At 47.2% G+C, this 17,815-nt stretch overlaps 1 protein-coding gene across 1 annotated transcript; it reads left to right on the top strand.

Annotated features, from left to right (window-relative positions):
* The first annotated feature begins 273 nt into the window (after positions 1-273).
* Positions 274-12,713, top strand: GTPBP1 (GTP binding protein 1). The gene is made up of 11 exons (XM_010284542.1): positions 274-381; positions 2,875-3,055; positions 4,109-4,457; positions 4,911-5,034; positions 6,978-7,092; positions 7,554-7,698; positions 7,851-8,033; positions 8,848-8,983; positions 9,550-9,728; positions 10,232-10,429; positions 12,045-12,713. Exons 1-11 carry the CDS (start codon positions 276-278, stop codon positions 12,132-12,134), a joined length of 1,806 nt encoding a protein of 601 aa, XP_010282844.1. The 5' UTR covers positions 274-275; the 3' UTR covers positions 12,135-12,713.
* The last annotated feature ends 5,102 nt before the right edge of the window (positions 12,714-17,815 follow it).

Raw genomic sequence — 17,815 nt, 5'->3', positions numbered from 1 at the left:
TGCTTGGTATTCTAAGTTGCTTTGAAGTATATCTTCCAACATAAATGAACACTGAGCTCAGACAAATAACCTTGTGCAGTGTCACAAGGAAATAGCTGTCAGTGAAGCTGGTTTAAAAACAAAACAAAACCAAACCACCAGAAAGCGGTCCTTGGAAAAAGAGCCCTTCTCTTTCAATAAAGCACATGGCTTGATTGTCCTTATAGTTGAAACTGGTTTTGAAATTGTTTGCTTGACATCTGCAAATGGATATTTAATCTTTTTTCCAGCTAGTGATGGTGAGTCCAACTTCTGAGCAGTATGACAGTTTGCTCCGGCAGATGTCAGAGAGAATTGATGAGGGATGTGGAGAGACCATCTATGTCATTGGTCAAGGATCAGGTGAGTATAGCTTACTCAGGAAAACAACAAAAAACATTCAAATTATAAGAAAAACCTATTTCATCTAACTGGACTGCTGCTGAAGGTAGTACTTACTTCTCCAGAATAACTTGGAAACCTCCATAAAGTATGGAGGTTCCACTGTCATATAGTGGAACTAAACATATTTTTTGTACAAAATCATACAAGTTCTTTTTAGGAATAAGGCATAAGTTGTCTGGGCACACCAGGAAAAACAAAGATTCGGAAATTATAGTAACAGTTTTAGTACAGACCTCCTCAGTGTCTGATGGAGGTCTTGTTCTGTCTGGTTTTGTTCACTTTTCCATTGTAAATAATAAGATTTTTACCCCGTGAGAATGTATTGGAGGGACTTCAGATAGCCAAAATATATGCTGCTGACTTTCTTTTTTAGTGTGTGTCTGTACTATGGAGAGAAAGGTTTTCCTTTTCTCAGCATGAGGCCTTTATTGTCACATTAACTCAGGTGTGACTGCAGTCATTTGCCTTTGCAGATTTTAGCACTTAGCATGGATTACCTTTTTGTTCTTTTTCACAATTTGAATATTTGCATCTGGTGCTGGTAAAATAATATTGAACACAGCCTTGCTTTGAAATTGAAATTGAAATTTCTTTTCTGGATGCAAAAATAATTGTTTATGGTAATTGTAAGGCTAAAGGCATGTTTCAAATATGTTAAATATTTGATGGATATCATATTCTTATGATCAGACATTCTACTAGTTACTATGTTTAGGGAAGAATACAAAACGCTGGTCTTCGGTACCAGGGTTGGCTGAGATAATGGAGGGAGAGAGTTGTGTTACCTCAGAACTGTGTACTTTTTGGGTTTTCTTGGTGTCTTGTGAAGCAGACAACACAGAAGAGAATCCAGGATTAGATGGGCAGTGGTCATGCAGCCAGTGTCACAGGGATAACGCTTTTGTCTCCAAGCGCGTTTCCCACATGAAGCCTGAATCCTTGGTGTTTGAGATAACAGCATCTGCAGTGGACATCTAACTAGTCAGGCTAGTAACTGCTTTTGCTTCTAGGATACCTTGTGAGGGTCTTAACTGGTGGTTATTGCAGTGATGTACTTAGAAGTAGGCATTTGTTTCTTAAAATACAAGCTAAAACTTCTGACTTCGTTTTGGGTTGCTGCATAGTCAAGGAAGATGGGGATCTTTTCTGTAAATTGGAAACAATAGCCAACAGAAAAAAATCTTGATATCCCTGCCACCATCCCTCCTTCTTACTCACTTTGAGTTACTATGATTTTGATCATCACAGATGCCCAACTCAGGGGACTGAGAAGTGAGTGGAGACTGCCAGGAGACTCACTGCTTCATCAGTAGTGACCCTTCCCTTTCTCCCCTGGCTCTTACCCTCTCCTCTCCACACTTCTTATTCCCTTTTATGACCCAAGACCCCAGCCATGGTGCTTTTTGTTTTCCCCACAGTCTCAACAGCTTCTCAGCCTGCTTGTGAGCTAGGTTAGAAATCACCCAGCAACTCTACTTGTTGTAGAGCTGTGCAATAGTTAAAATGCTGATTAGTTCATGCAAACTGCAGTTAGTGCTTACCAGCTGATGAGTCAGCCATGCATACGAATTCGCGCACAGCAATAGCTTTGGTCATCGAGGTGCTATGTGGCTCTCCACTTTTGTTGTTGTTTGTTTGGGGTTTTTTTTAAGAGAAAAAGAGAAGAGATTCTGGCCTGAAATCTGTGCAGCTTCTCAGCACCTGGGTTAGGAGAGAAGCTGAGAGCTGTGGTGGCCTTTAAATTATCTAGGTACTTGCCACTGGCTTGCTCTGACTGTCAGCTCGTTGCTTGGATGGGCTGTTCAGAGGCAGAAGTGCCTCCTTGTTTTTTTCTGGCCTCATGTTCTGTCAGCATTTCTTTCAAGTGACAGAACGAAGGCAGTGCGGCATGCCAAAAACATTGTTTTAGCTGGAGTATGTGGGGGCTAAAGAAATTGCTGTGCGGGCCAGAGTTGCAGAAAAAGTGCACTTGGGATGTGGTTTTATAAAATAAGCTGATTGTTTAAATTGGTCCCACATTCACTGGTTAATTGTGGTCATGTTTCAGTCAGAGCTTTGCTTTTGTTAATGCTTTTCCTTTTATTGCAATGCAAGAGGAGATGTTTTATCTGACTGAAGGAAATTACACACAAAGTACCTTCAGCATGTGAAGTAAGGGAATCAGACAGAAATGTGTCTTTCTTGCCAATACCTAAGTATTTGCTTGTAGAAATTGTGAAGAAAACTCCTCTAGGTGAAAGATGGTGCTTTTCTAGTATCTTTTAAGACTTAGAGTGAAGACCATCCTTTTTTATTTTGGGCAAAGGGTGCTCATTCTCTTTACATGGCTGATGTCTCCAGTCCACATATAAAACCCAATCGGTGTGAAAGTCCCAGGCAGAATGACATTGCTGCTGCCCGTTGCAAGGTGGTGCTCACTGACTGTCCTTTGTCTCCTCAACATCCTACCAGATGGGACTGAATACGGTCTGAGCGAGGCAGACATGGAAGCATCCTATGCCACGTTGAAGAGCATGGCAGAACAGATCGAGGCAGATGTGATCCTCCTGCGGGAGCACCAGGAAGCAGGGGGCAAGGTGCGCGACTACCTTGTTCGGAAACGTGTGGGTGACAACGACTTCCTGGAGGTCAGGTGAGGAGCCGGGTGGAAACAGGGTTAGTCAGCAGCCCAGCTGCATTTTTAGCGTGTGAGCAGTCTGAGTGATGCTGAGCCAGCAACGCTGATGCGAGTCTGGGTATTGCAGCAACCCAACAAAGGGAACTGAGCTTGACCACTCCTTGCTAATGAAATCACCTTTTTGTTGTTGTTGCTGTCTCTTTTGTGAACAAACTGTTTGCGGCGATTTGCCTGTGTTTAGCTGAGGGCTGTCGCTGTCCGGGTGACAGCTTCACAGTTTTTCTTTTGTGTGCTGGAATCCAGGTAGGGAGTCACATGTGCACGTGTGTCAGTCTGTGTGTGCATATACTCACGCTGCTGGAGTACAATACTTTTGTCGAAGGATTCAATTCTATTCCAAGACTGTGATGATCCAAGTCACCTTTTAATGGATGTATAATAGCTTGTGTAACATGACTTGAGAGTCTGCCCAGACCTGGATAGAATGGATTTACCAACAGCCATAATAGCCACCTTTATCAGAGACAAGGAAGGAGATTGCTGTAGGAGAGGTTTTTCCTCTAAAACGTTTCATTGTTGTTTGAACTTTTCCTTTTCTGGGAACAGCAATTTTAATTTCTGTGCTCTCTCTAGCACCTGGAGCTATTGCAACCTCAGAAATATGAGAAAGGCAGAGGTATTCTAGACCAAATTGGAATTTAGTCTTCTTTTGAATCACTACAGAGTATATGTTGGAATGCAGGGAATAGGGGTTGGAAGAGAGATAATTCTGCATGGCATCAAGCAATGTCGGGTTCAGCTGACTGTGTTCTGGATACCAGTGACATGTTTCCACAGTCTTCCACATCCCAGTCTCCAGAGTCTGGGATCTCCACTGTTAACGAAGAACTATGAAAAAATCTCTGCTCTGCTTATGAAGGTCTAACATTTTTGAATCTCTGAAGGTTAGGGAGAAAAAGATAGTTCTTTGCAGAAGCTGTGGTCTTTGGGTTTGGGGGTTTTTTTTATTACTTGTTTGTTTCTTCAGGTATCATATTTTACCAGGTTCCTTTTTCTTTTCCGCTCCAGGGTAGCAGTGGTTGGCAATGTGGATGCAGGAAAGAGCACATTGCTAGGTGTCTTGACACATGGCGAACTAGACAATGGCCGAGGCTTTGCTCGGCAAAAGCTCTTTCGCCATAAACATGAGATTGAGTCGGGCCGCACCAGCAGCGTGGGCAATGACATTCTGGGCTTCGACAGTGAGGGCAATGTGGTGAACAAGCCCGACAGCCATGGTGGCAGCTTGGAATGGACAAAGATCTGTGAGAAATCCACCAAGGTCATTACTTTCATTGACCTGGCTGGTCACGAAAAGTACCTGAAAACCACCGTCTTTGGCATGACTGGCCATTTACCTGACTTCTGCATGCTTATGGTAGGTAGTAAGAAAGATGTACGGTACCATCAGGAGTGGGGATGTTCACAGCTTTAACAGACTCAACTTCTTTCCTGTTGCAGAGTTCTCATGGGGTTGTGGAGGGAGGCAGCATCTCCCAGTGGTGGAGGGAGGCAGCCACTGTGGATATCTAGCCAGGGCTCTGACACGAGTGCCTCAGGACTGTCAGTCTCAGACAGGCTCGAGATGTAAAATGTTCTTGAAAACTCTAAGATTTCTAAATTCCACAACACCTTGCTAAAATTGAGGAGCAATAGGTCCTTAACCAGTGTCCAGTAGCATTTGAAATGAGCTGAGTCTGCTCGTACAGTCCTAGTGACACATCAGCAAGCTAATCACAGCCTACTGCACATCTGACACAAGACCTTCTCTGTAACCCAGCTCACTGCAGGAGAAATGTTTACATCACCGTATCTTGTATCCTTGGTGTAGGTTGGCAGTAACGCTGGGATTGTTGGAATGACCAAGGAGCACTTGGGCTTGGCGCTTGCACTTAACGTTCCTGTCTTTGTTGTGGTGACCAAGATTGACATGTGCCCTGCCAACATCCTGCAAGGTGAGTCTTACAGGCTCTCTCCAGGGCTGTTTCTTACCTCTGTATGTGATGCTGTCCTCTGCTTTGGTTGAGGAATTACTGCCAGAGGAAAGCTGCTTTATCTGGTTTGACTGTATCTTAAACACCTTCTAGAAAACCTTTCCACTTGCCCATTTTGCAGGCAGTTCACTCGTAGTCACCATTTCAAAATTACCTGAGTTGGGGGACTCAGCTGGGCAACCCAAAAGTGTTTGCTGTAGGCTTTTGCTTAATTGAGCTGTAAGGGAAGAAGCATACAGTTGGGGTTGTGGCTTTGCTTTCTCTCTGGGTATTTAAACCTGGAGGGAAAGTCCGGAAGCTCGCTTGAAAGCTGCTTTCCTCCTTGCCCATAGTTTGAATCTGATCTTAAGCTGTGATCAAACTTGTTCTCTGGCAGCTGTTAGGTGAAAGGGCAGCTGCTTGTTACATCCTGCTCAGCTGGGCACCTCTCAGATATGCTGGTGTAACTACAGCAGCTCCTTCTTCTGTCTGAACAACTAACCAACATTTAATCATGTTTCAAAGCAGCTGCACATGTGGGCTATGGTAGCAGGACTGGACTAGATACAAGTGGGAACGGCAGTGAGCAGCAGGGGCTAGTGACTCTTTTGCTCAGCAGCAGTTAAAGCAGCACCTCTAACTCCAGCAGTGTCCCTTTAACCTGTGCTTGACATTTTTTCAGGCTATGACCAACTCTCACCTTTAAAATTCTCTTGATGCATTTCTCACACTTCAGGAACATGCTTTGGTTAATTGGAGCAGTGGTTTTTTTTGATAATCAGTCCTAAGAATCAGGAAAGTGAATGTTCCTGGTACCGTCTGTGGTTAGTTCATTATTGTAAAAATCCTAACTATGTTTCAGGTAAACATACATGTGATCAGAAGATAATCTAAATGTCTCTGTAACAGATGTTTGGCAAATAAACATAAGGCCCGACCATAAGATAATAACTGGGAAGGAAGGAGAATATTTGGCTCAGGGTGAGGAGAGAAGAGCTGCTCTTGGGAGAAGGCACTCCTGTGTCATGTTCTGTTTAAATTAAATAGGCACAAGATTTGGCTTAAGTGTATCTGTGAAGAGCAGCTGGCATGATTAGATGTTTGTGTTTCTGTATCCCAAACATTACTTTCCCATAGGCAATCATTTGTTCACAAAAAAGTCTAATAGGATGACAATTGTAGAATATAAATTATTTGCTCTTTTAAGCCCTTACTAGCCTTTTTTTTTTCCCCTCATTTATCATAAGGCACTTTGCAGGAGGCTGATGCTAGTGCATCAGGTAGTGCCCCTAACTGGCTGATAGATATGAGGCTTAGAAAATAAATTAAAAAGAGGCAAAAGGTCAAAGCTGGGAGCCAGGAGATTTGTCCCAAAATATTATTTCTGGATCTGGTCCATCTACACTGTTCTAGTCTGTGATGGTGATCTTTAGCTCTTTCATGCTTCTCTAACCTTCTAGGGCAAGTTAATTGCCAGGGAAAGTGTGGTGAGGTTTGTTTGGTCAAAATTGATTTCTAGTTCGCATATCCTCAAATATTTAAATTCCCGTGTGCTGCTGGTTTTCATTGAATTTAATATGAAAAATCCTTTTTAGCGAGAGGAAATACGTTGTAACTGCTTAAAGCTACTTAATAGACAGCTATAAAATGTCTATTTCACAACATTGCACTTGCAGATGCGAACATCTATGTCTGTTCGTGTACGATGTCGCTTGGCAGCAGGCTAGCTGGCATGAAATGGAAGATGAATGGCTCCTAAGTCCCACCTGGGCTGCAGCAAACTCAGTCTCACTCACGTACCTTTAGCCATCTTCTCCTGTCTATTTGTGGCAAGGGCACCAGTCTCCCTTCGGGGAGAGACCCCACAAAAGCGATTTGTAAAGACGGGAGATGCTGCCCTAACAATATTCATTTCACCCTTTAAGAAACCCTGAAGCTGTTACAGCGACTGCTGAAGTCCCCAGGGTGCAGGAAGATTCCCGTGCTGGTTCAGAGCAAGGATGATGTCATTGTAACAGCCTCCAACTTCAGCTCAGAGAGGTAACGGGAGTAGAGGAGAGTCGTTTCTCTTTCGATCCTATTTGGAGACTGGGTGAGAAGATTCAGAGAGAGAGTCCCATTGTCTAGGTGTGTGAAGGTTGCATCTGCCATGTAGTGTGCTGATTCCATAAGAATGTCTTGATTCTGAGATTGACTTGCTTGTGTTCCCCTCTCTTGAGACAGAAATGAGAGGCTGCTTCTGGGCAGTCTGCAGAAGATGGCAGGGTATTCGGCTTCCTTCAGTCCTGGAATCTTACAGCTATTCCTGAATGTCATTAGAAGGCCAAGGCAATGTTGCAGGTTTTCAAACATGGGGTGTTGTGCATCTGACTGCTTGCCAGGCTCTCCCTTCCTAGCACTGTGTATTCAATTCAGTCCCAAGATTTTTGGATGTCTCCCTACATGTGGAATTCCAGGCAGGAAGGTGAACTAACTCCATTTTCATCAATTTTCCTTTACAGGATGTGCCCGATTTTCCAGATTTCAAATGTCACCGGGGAGAACCTAGATTTGCTGAAGATGTTTCTTAATCTCTTGTCTCCACGGACCAGTTACAGGGAAGAAGAGCCAGCAGAATTCCAGATAGATGATACTTACTCTGTCCCGGTAAGGGGCCTGGTATTTGGAAGAATTTTCTGCTCCCTCTTTCAGGTTGATGAAGGCATCTTCCCTAGAGAGGGGAGTTCTAGAGCCCTTCTGCTAGCATGGCTGAGTAACCCCAATTACTGTTTCGGGTTTTTTTTTTTTTTTTTGCATAGGGTGTAGGAACAGTGGTATCTGGGACAACACTGAGAGGCCTAATCAAGCTAAATGACACCCTGCTGCTGGGGCCAGATCCCCTTGGCAACTTCCTACCTATTGCGGTCAAGTCCATCCACCGCAAGAGAATGCCCGTCAAAGAAGTGCGGGGAGGCCAGACTGCCTCCTTTGCTTTGAAAAAGGTGAGATGATCTGCTCTAGACTCCCAGAACAGGAACCATCCTCCTAAATTTTGGAGTGCTCTTGGAGTTCAGTTGCAATCAGACTGCTTCTGCAAACTTCATCTGCCTCATTTCACAGCACATTAAAATCCCAGAGACCTTCTGTGGGTCCTATATCTGGGTTGCTCCACCTGACAGCTGCCAGGTAATAGCAGTGGGACCCAAGGTAATGAGGAATAGCATTGGAGGTGTGTAACAAGGCAGAGGCATTGCAAGAAAAGTCTCCTCTTGTGCTGCATTAGTGGCTAGGCAGGGTATTTACACAATTCCTCTCAACTTGTAGCACCAGCTGCATGATTTGGGGTTTAAAAATTAGCAAAATTTGATACGATTCCTCTGGTGAAAAGTTTCTGTCAATAGGAGCTGCACTGATTTTAAGGGGATATAGTTTAAGCTTTACCAAACTTCATGTATTCAGTCTTACAATTTTGTATTAACAGACATCATGCTTTTGGAGAGATCATCTGCTTGGGTAATGTGCAACCGGGATGTATTGTTTTGCTTTTAAGTTATCAGTGAGTTAAAACTTCTGTGTCAGTGTCCAGCATTCCCAGCACTATAACTAAAACTTCCTTAGAAATTTCAGCTGAACTTCAGTTTTGCCACCTTTGCATAATATCATTACATACTGCTGAGCAGCTCTGGCTTTGCCTTTTGCTGAGCATGAGTTAATATCTGTGAAATCCCTTAGGATCCTTCTGGATGCAGCAAGCCAGAGAAGCAAACTTCTTCCCTGGAGAATCACGCTAAGGTCTTTTGTCTTTCTGCTTTTCAGATCAAGCGTTCTTCCATCCGGAAAGGCATGGTAATGGTGTCACCCCGCCTGAATCCACAAGCATCGTGGGAGTTTGAAGCAGAGATTCTGGTGCTCCATCACCCCACCACCATCAGCCCACGATACCAGGCCATGGGTATGTGTCTCAGTGTTGTCTCATCTTTGTTTCCCAGTGGTAAGTTTATATCAGCTCTAGCCTGAGATCATTTTTCTCCTGATGGCTGAGTCAGCCTGAATATAAACTTCCTGGTTTGACCTTTCCCAGCAATGCATTAGAGAGGGGAGGGAGCTGACAGAGGAGAGTGGCGAAGGCTGAGGTGAAAAGGAGATGTGTGGCTCCAAGTACTTAGAGTCTGCCTGAGCCAGATGCCCATGGTGCAAAGATTCTTCAGCTTCAAATGCTGACTGAGAGACTCATTTTAGGTCCTGCCCTCTAGCCTGCTGCTTGGCATGTAGCATTCTGTTGAGGATGCTTCAGGGAAGTTTCCATTGGAAGGCAATTGTTCTAGCTTATATGTGGGTTTTTTTTGAGGACTGAACAAAGGCAGCCATGTGACCCCTATAGTCTTTGGTAGACAGTAGATTTTTACATTCCAAACTTGGAGCTGTTAGCTGTAGGGTGGCAAGAGCTGCCTTAGATGTCTGAAGCTTATTCCACTAATGGCACCATCTGTTGAAAGCCTTTGTGCATTACATTTGCAGTGCATTGTGGCAGCATCCGTCAGACGGCCACAATTCTCAGCATGGACAAGGACTGCCTGCGGACGGGGGACAAAGCCACAGTGCACTTCCGCTTCATCAAAACCCCAGAGTATTTGCATATAGATCAGCGGCTGGTCTTCCGTGAAGGCCGCACCAAAGCTGTGGGTACCATCACTAAGGTAAAGGCTGAAGAGTCCGACTTTTTTTTGCCCATTAGCTACTTTTGGCACTGAGAAGCCAGCAGGAGAATCCAGATAGCTCTGGAAAATTGAGGGAAGAGGCTGTCCTTCGATCACAAACATCAGTCCTGACATGGGTTGGAGATGACCAGTGTACTTTGTCATGTGGTGGGTCGTAGCTGGTGTGAATGAGGGAGTGCGAAGTTGTGGGGTGAGCCAGATGCCTCTGGTTCTTATGGCTTGGTCTCCTTCTGACAGCCTGTAGCTGAGTCATATTGAGGAGGGCTGAGTGTCACCTCAGCCGAGTGGCCCTTTCCACCCTGTAAGGGTTCTTGAGGGCAGCTCAGGGGCCCAAGTTTCTTAGAACAACTGCTGCTTTCTTCTCCTGGTGGCTGTTGGTATCAATTCTCTCGAGGCTTTTTGTTAAAAAGCAGCACTGAACCTTGCCAGATTGGCCTAGATATTTTAGTGCTGATTTTGGCCTCTCCCTTTGTAATTTGCAGTTGCTCCAGACCACCAATAACTCACCAATGAACTCCAAGCCACAGCAGATCAAGATGCAGTCAACCAAGAAGGGAGCTGTGACAAAACGAGAGGATGGTGTTTCCCCAGCTGGGATGGCAGCTGGGGGCCCACCAGCTGGGGATGAGGCCCCCTCAACAGCCGCAGCACCACCGACACCTACTGCCCTGCAACCATTGGTAAGTGAGGAAAATACCATGTCTGTCCTAGCTGTTTGTATCCTGGTTTCATCTCTTGGAGGAAGGGCACTCTAAAGCACAAGCATTATCTCCTCATACCTTTGAGCTCACCTTGGGACTCAATGTGCAACAGAAACAAACAGAAATGTAAGTAGTCTCACAGCAGAAATGAGAATTCTCTGATGACTGGATGGCTCCTGGTGGATGTTTCAGTGGCTAGCAGCTTAGGGTCCTGGGACAATTCAGGTTGAACGTCAGGAAGTGTCTAGTCTAACCTCCTGCTCTAAGTAGGATTAGCTGTGAGGTCAGGCCAGGTTGCTCAGGGTTTTATCCAGCCATGTCTTGAAAACCTCCAAGGAGGAAGACTGCACAACCTCCCTTGGCAACCTGTTTTGCTACTTGACTATGCTCACGGTGAAGGAGCGTCTCCATATACCCAGTAGCTGAACTAGTGAAGCATCAAACAACCAGTCACAGAATGGGTCTCTGCTGTCTGATGGTAGAACATCCCTATGCTAGAGAAACTACAACCTAAGAAGTAGTATTAGGCACAGGTCCTCTGCCCTGTCAAGGAGGGAGGATGGAGATGTCCAAGGAGGAGGAAAGGCTTATCGCTCTTCTTAGAGGATTTACCAGGTTGTCTTGCTGGTTGGGACTTCTCAGCTCAGCTTGTCTGAGAAGGATACCTAGCCTTTCTGGTCTGAAAGGAATGGGAACTCAATTCTAACCACAGGCTTTGGGAGCTATTTATCAGCTTTATTACTGATAGAAGAAAGATCTTCTCCTATTAGTGTACTTACCCAGTAAGTGAAAGGTTCAGGAACTGGCTGTGTCAAGAGACCTGGTCAGTGTTCCCCCTCTTAATTTTAGCTGTCTTAGTTGCAATTGGTCAAATCTCACCCTCTTGAGCCAGGCTGGCTGCTGAAAGAGGGGTCTCTGGCAGGGTTTCTCTCCCTTCCCATATGCCTGTGGCTTCTTATGGATGCCCCATCTCCTCCTTGTCTTGTTGTAGTGTCACTGTGGTTATAAGTAGTGCTCCCAGCTTCCTCTTTGTTTCGTCCCTCCCCCTGAAAGTCCCTGTTGCTTTTGTTCTTGCTTACCTCTACCTCTCTCTCCTTGCTGCTTCCCCTCAGCCTGCACTGGATGAAGAGCCCCACATCCGTGAGGGCAATAAGGTATTTGGCTGCTTTAAAAGAGAATGGTGGGCTTGCTGGCCCAAGGCTGGGAACAGATTCAGGTTAGCAAAAGAGTCCTGGTAGAGGGGTGGGGGGCTTTCCCTCCATTCTGCACAAAGCCAAGGGAGCCTGAGGCCTCAATTTTCCAGGTGCTGAGGCCCGTGACACCTGATGACTCTCATGGGAGTGAAGCGTTCAGGAAATTGGGAAATTGGGTCCTCCCCGTCTTGAAGGGCTGAACTTCATGGTGTATCTGTCTCTCCTCCCTCCTTCATGGTGTGTCTGTCTGCCTTATTTCCTTCCTGCAGTGGTAGGAAGCTGATCCGTCACAACTGCCCTCCTGCTGTTTGGATGTGTGTGTAATCCATCTGAACTCCTGCTGTGTTGATATTCTGGTTTAGAAGTTGCTGTGCACTGAAGTGTGTCTTCTTGTTTTCCAGTCAAAAGTTGGAGGAGGAGGCCGGCGACGTGGGGGTCAGCGCCATAAAGTGAAGTCTCAGGGAGCCGTGCCCCCTGCCAGTGGCTGCTGAATTTCTTCCTCCTCCTCGCTCTGAGGAATTCCTCCCCTTCCCTTCATTTCTTATCCAAAAGATCCAGAGCAGCTTAAACCAAAACCTATCCCAGCTGATTGGCTGCAGAAGAATCATCCCTCCTCCCTGAAGGAAGCGATGGAGAGGAGCATAATTTATAAGCTAATGAAGGTGATAAGACACACAGAACTGAGTAACTGACACCTTCCTCCTCCCCCTGTCGATACATTTTTGTACATCATGGGCTTAGTTTTTATTCTTATTAGTTTTTATTATATTTTGTGTGCATGAAGATGAGAGGAGAGTCTGGATAGAACTGAGAAGAGCCAGTTAGCTGCCTCCCTCCTCCCTCACCCCATTTTGTCCACAGGACTTGCTGCTCTCCTCCTATGTGCTGTATCAGATCCAGGGGTTCTCAAACGCCTGAAATTTCAGATGTGCAAAGGTTAAAGGACGTTACTTAGGGTGGCTCCATAGGGCATTGTTTCCTCACCACTGTGTCCCGGTGCCAAATATGTTTCTGGATTCCCTCCATCTTAAGCTATTTCTAAGTGGGTTTAATTTAATGTTGTAGTGACTGAAGTTTGAAGGAGATGGTAAGAAAGTTCATTAGTTGGAGATCTAAGAGGGAAACAAATTGGAAAGCAGTTCTTGATGTTAAGTTGAGGAATCCTATACTGAATATCCTTCTCAAATATGTTGATAGCACTTAAGATTTTAATTAGAGACGTAATTAACTAGGCAGTCATTTGCCCATCCTGTTCCCCTTCCCATCATGCTGCTTTTCCTATTGTCTGTTCAGTGCACATCGGAGCAAATCTTAACCTGCCTCTCAAGGCTGTGGCAGCTCAATTGACAGTATTAAGAATATAGTGCAGGAGCGCTTGGTCCATCCCTTGAGCTGGAGAAAGCCTCCTCACCTCAACGGACAGAGATCACAGGTGGAAACATACCTTTGGAACAGAGACACCAGGCAAACATGACCTCCTCTTGATTTTGTTTACTCCAAGATTTCTCACATCTTTTCTGGAACTCACTGGCCAGGCTTTGCCATGGCAGAGGTAGGATTTGTCTTCTCCCCTCTTGGCTGAAGAGGGCAATGACGAATTGGTACCAAACTTACAGAAGTGCTTCCAGGTTTGGAAGTACATGGTAATTTTCCTGACTTTCATTTAATTTATTTTTTTTTAAGATTGTATTTTTTTTAATTCTGGCTTCTCCAGGAAGGCCCTGCAAGGACGGTCTATGAATTAACTTTATTGTTAATCATGTTTTTTAACCCTGGGTTGTGCAAATGATCAATTCCGTGCTTATTTTGATCTCTTCTTCTAACCTTTCCTCTTCACTTAGCTCCCATGAGGACAGGAGTTATCCTCTGCTGGCTTGTGGTGAGCTGTGGGAGCGTGGTAGCATTTTGAGGGAGGAGATGGCATCCTCAGTAGATCGTTGCTCTCCCCAGCAGGTGCGGTCAGCCTTGGTTTCTTTGCGGGCTTCCTCCTCCTATGAAGGACTTTTTAATTTTAATTACAGGGAGACTGTAAAGTTTCTGTCCCTCCTTAGTGGGTTGTTCCTGTTTCTCACTCTGTGGCACCTGTGTGGGGTTCATTCCAGTTCACCTTGTGATTTGAGGCAGGCTTTCGAGCTGACTGAGCTAAAGCAGGCTCAGAGGGGAGAGTGCATCCCCCGATGCCGGCACCAGCACTCCAAGAGCGTTTAAGCGGTGTGGGAGAGGTGAGGAACGTGGTTTGGAGACAAGGGTAACTTTGCCTTAGAGACTGCAGTGGCCCGAGTGTAGGTGGAAGTGGGGAGGTCAGACAGTCCTTTCCAAGCTATGTGCCTAAATACCAGCACTCTCCTGGCGAGGGAGGAACTATAGGTGGCTACGACACTAATAGCACCCGCATTGTGAGGGGGTGTGAAGTGTGGCTAGGCAGGGCGCAGGGGCCTGGTCCATTTGTCTTCTGGCCCTGTAGCAGCATCAAACTGCATCTGATTTCCCTGCCCTCTGCTTCCCAGGGGAGCAGGGAGCTCCAGGCGGTTTTCTCTTTCTCCATTCCTTGTGCTCCAAATGAAGGAGACTGCCGAGACTGGAAGAGGGTTTACTTCAGTTTGTGCAAAGGAAGGTGGTGTGTTCTCTCTTTTGTGACCAGCATTCAAAGATCACTCAGGCTCATGTGATCTATAAAATAAATTTTAAAAAAGTTTGTTCCAAGTTAAAGTATGTCTTGTTGCTTTTTGTCCCTCTGGAAAACCAGCACTTGCTGCTTTAATGCCGAAAGCCAGACCAAGGGGGTTTGCCTGGCACCATGCTCCTTTGCTGGCTGCAAGGGGAGGCTGTGTTCGTAGTGATGGCAGGGGAGGGCATGCCATGCCACTGGAGAGCTGCTGCTGAGCCTGTGCACAGCTCCGACAGCTTTTACTCTGCCTAAGATTTAGTGCTTGTTGGCAGCAGAGTGGCGATATGACGCTTGCATGGTGTGAGGTATGCTGCATGGGTTGGGGGGAGGGTGTAAAGAGCTTCTATAGCAAATCATTTGGGCCCAACTCTATCAGAGACACTTTGCTGGGGGATGCAGTTTTAGCACAGCACTTGCACTGCCTGCATAAGCTTGTGCTTCCTCTGGCCCTCGCAGCAATTTGCACCTCACCTGTTTCTGTAAATACAGCAGGACTCTCCAGGGCTTGCAGTGGACCTTCTCCTGCCTCCTCGGTTGGTCTTGGAGGTTCACAAAGGTTTTCGCTGCCCTGCACAGCCCTTTCCTAACACGGGTAAGTGTGGGGCTGGGAGCTGGTACCACCAGCTCAAGCGAAGGCCCACCCAGCCCCTCTACTCCTGATGTATTGGGCACTATGGACACCTGCAGGGAGCAGAGGTGCTGCTGGAGGTGTGCTTACCCTTCTGCTCATACCTATGCTCCAGCCCTTGGTTCTGAGCACCCAACACCCCATCCCTTCCCCCTTGTTGTCCATATCTGCTTTTCTGCCTGTCCCCCTCCATCAGTGGATAGTGATGTGCCCAGCATCCCAGCCCCCCCGGAAAACTGCTGAGGGCAGATCTGGGCAATGCACCTTTTCCCTAGGGCAGCTGCCTGCAAGGCTGTGCACGGCACCCCTCACCATGAGCCTGCGTCCAGCCCATCCTGGTTAAACAGACAGCAATGTGACCCTCCCCAAGCTCAAGCCAGTCCAATTTCCCTTTCTGTAGCCTTTTTTTTTTTATGCCCTACGTTAACTTCCTCACACTGAAGACAATTAATTATTTCCTTTCCACTTGTTTTTAACTGCCTGCTGAGTAATTTACAGCCTGTGTTAAGGAAAAGAGCAACACAGCTATCCTTAATTATGCTTTGTGTTAGGCCAAGCCTCATTTGCTGCTCCTTAGGGCCATGATAAGGCAGAGGACAGACTGATGCCCAGGGACAGCTTCAAGGTCAGTGGATGATGGACTGAGCACACAGCTGTGGTCTATCACAGAACTAGACTCAAAAAAGTCAAAGATGCAGTATTTTGATTTTAGGCTTTTACAAGCAGGTCTTGTTTTCATTATTGCTCCAAGCAGCTTTTACATCCCAGAGCCCTGCTCAGTGACGTGGAGCTGATGACAGGCTGTCCCTAGAGTTAGTATCTCAGGCTGGAAAATAAGGATTTAGCATAAGAACACACAGAAGAGCTACAAAAACAGCTGTCTATTTACTAGCTGTACATCATTCCTACTACATTGACCTGCAAAACACTCAAAAAGCTCCCAGCAGTTTTGATATTATTTATTTGTCTTGGTCTTTTTTTTTCTTGCATAGGCATAAATTACAATCTGTTGATTAAAAAAAAATCAAATGAACAAAACAGTGCAGCATTTGCAACAGGCTACAGCATCAAATACAAACTCAACTCCTGCCTGTAACCAATCTGTCTCTGCAGGGCTAATTCATAACACATGTAGGGCAAACCGAGAAGGAGGGAGAATAGAGGGGAGAAATGGAGTAAATAAGGGAAATCTGCTCCAACAGCTGTTTTGCATTTCTCCCGCCTCACCAGGCTCATCTTCTGCATCAGCATTAGGATTAAATAGCCCTGGGCAGAGATGCACCATGCTGAAGCAGCAGCTTTATGTGCCCTCTTTTCCTTTACAGCTTGCAAAAGCGCAGCAGAAATGCAGGGAGCTGCAGCTGGCCGGGCGCTCAGTACAGCTGCTCGCGCTGCAGCCCAGCACCGCTGCAGAATTTGGGGGCTGAAAAAAAAACCAAACACAATCACAAAAACAAACCCACATGTAAGTTCAGTACGCCTGTGGATCCTCCAGCAGTCAGCATGGTGGTCTCCAAAACCAGCAGTACCCTCTAGGGAGGAAGAGCGAAACCCCCAGGGTGACCTCTCACTTGTGCCTCCAGGAGGTTTTGCCCCAGAACGGCAAAGACTTTCATCTCCGAAGGATGGGGCAAGCCCACCCTGTAAAGCCAAATGCTCCCTGCCCCAGAGCCAACACTGACTGCAGCTCCCTTTTCCCACCTCTCATCCGCATGCCTCATTTACCAAGAGATCACCCACGCTGGTGGCCGAGGAGACAGAAGGCAGGTAAGAAAAGGGGGTTTTCCAGCTTCATGGTTATGGCATTTGCTCTGGCAGCCAGAGAGCCCCTGGGGAAGGGGAAAGAGCCTGCCCATCCCAGGACAGGCTTAGGCATTCGTAAAAGCACGACTCCGTGCATGCAGGGCACTCACGGACGTGACTCCGAGGCAAGCGGGCAGCTGTAGACAAGTTTAAAATAGCTTTGGCTGCGGATGCCAAGAATTAAGACTACGCTCAATATAGGAGAGAATTTATCGCCGCTGGATGCGGCTGCGGGTCTGCTTTCCGCCAGCAGCAGGGCCCCCCCCGCTGCAGGGGGCTCCGGGGGTAATTTTAACCTGCTGGCAATGGGGCTGCGCCCTTCGGCCTCCCTTCCCTTGCTTGGAGCAAGGAGACCCCTCCAGAAGGGACGTCCCACCATTGCCCTCGGCTCCTCGGGCCGGCTCGGAGGGGCGCGGGGCTCAGCACCCCTGCCTGATGCACATCAGGGCATGCTGAAGGGAAAAAGAAAACAAACTCTTCAGCCAGCGTCGGACAGGGCTGAAACACTACACGTGAGCCCGTTGGCTTTTCCTTCAGCAAAACACGAGACAAATGCAGAGGTTGGAAACACCATCCAAGACGGTAAGCCAAACAAAGCCTGCTGCAGGCAGCCGGGAGGTGGAAGGGCCAGATGGCCCCGGCCCTCCACAACCCGGGGAAGGTCCCCACGCATCCTCCCTGCCATCCCCCGCCCCGGCTCTCCCCGGCGCGTGGTGGGTACAGGCAGGACTCCCCCTCCTGCTCCGTCACGTCCCTCCGCAGCCGGTGCTGGGGGAACGGAGCCATGCCAGCAAGGAGAAGGCAGGAGGGAAAGGGAGTCCTTCCAAGAGAAAGGAGGCCAGCCCACGCCAGCCATCGGGGACCAGGAGGTGGCAGAGGCAGCCCTGAGCGCCACGGGTGGGGAGGCCCTGCTGCCCCCGAGGCGAAGCAGCCCCTGGGGAAGGAGGTCTCCCCTTCACCTCCCACCCAACAGACCACCAAGGCACAGAGTTGTGCAGGGCCCCGGGACAGCAGCTCCCGCTCGCTGCTGACAGACGCAGCCCCGGCCGCGCGTCGCAGGCTCGGAAGGAGCA

This window comes from Phaethon lepturus, unplaced genomic scaffold (assembly GCF_000687285.1).
Source record: "Phaethon lepturus isolate BGI_N335 unplaced genomic scaffold, ASM68728v1 scaffold18033, whole genome shotgun sequence".
Taxonomy (NCBI): Eukaryota; Metazoa; Chordata; class Aves; order Phaethontiformes; family Phaethontidae; genus Phaethon; species Phaethon lepturus.
The sequence above is the reverse complement of the archived record's forward strand: the minus strand, read 5'-3'. Positions and strand labels throughout refer to the sequence as shown.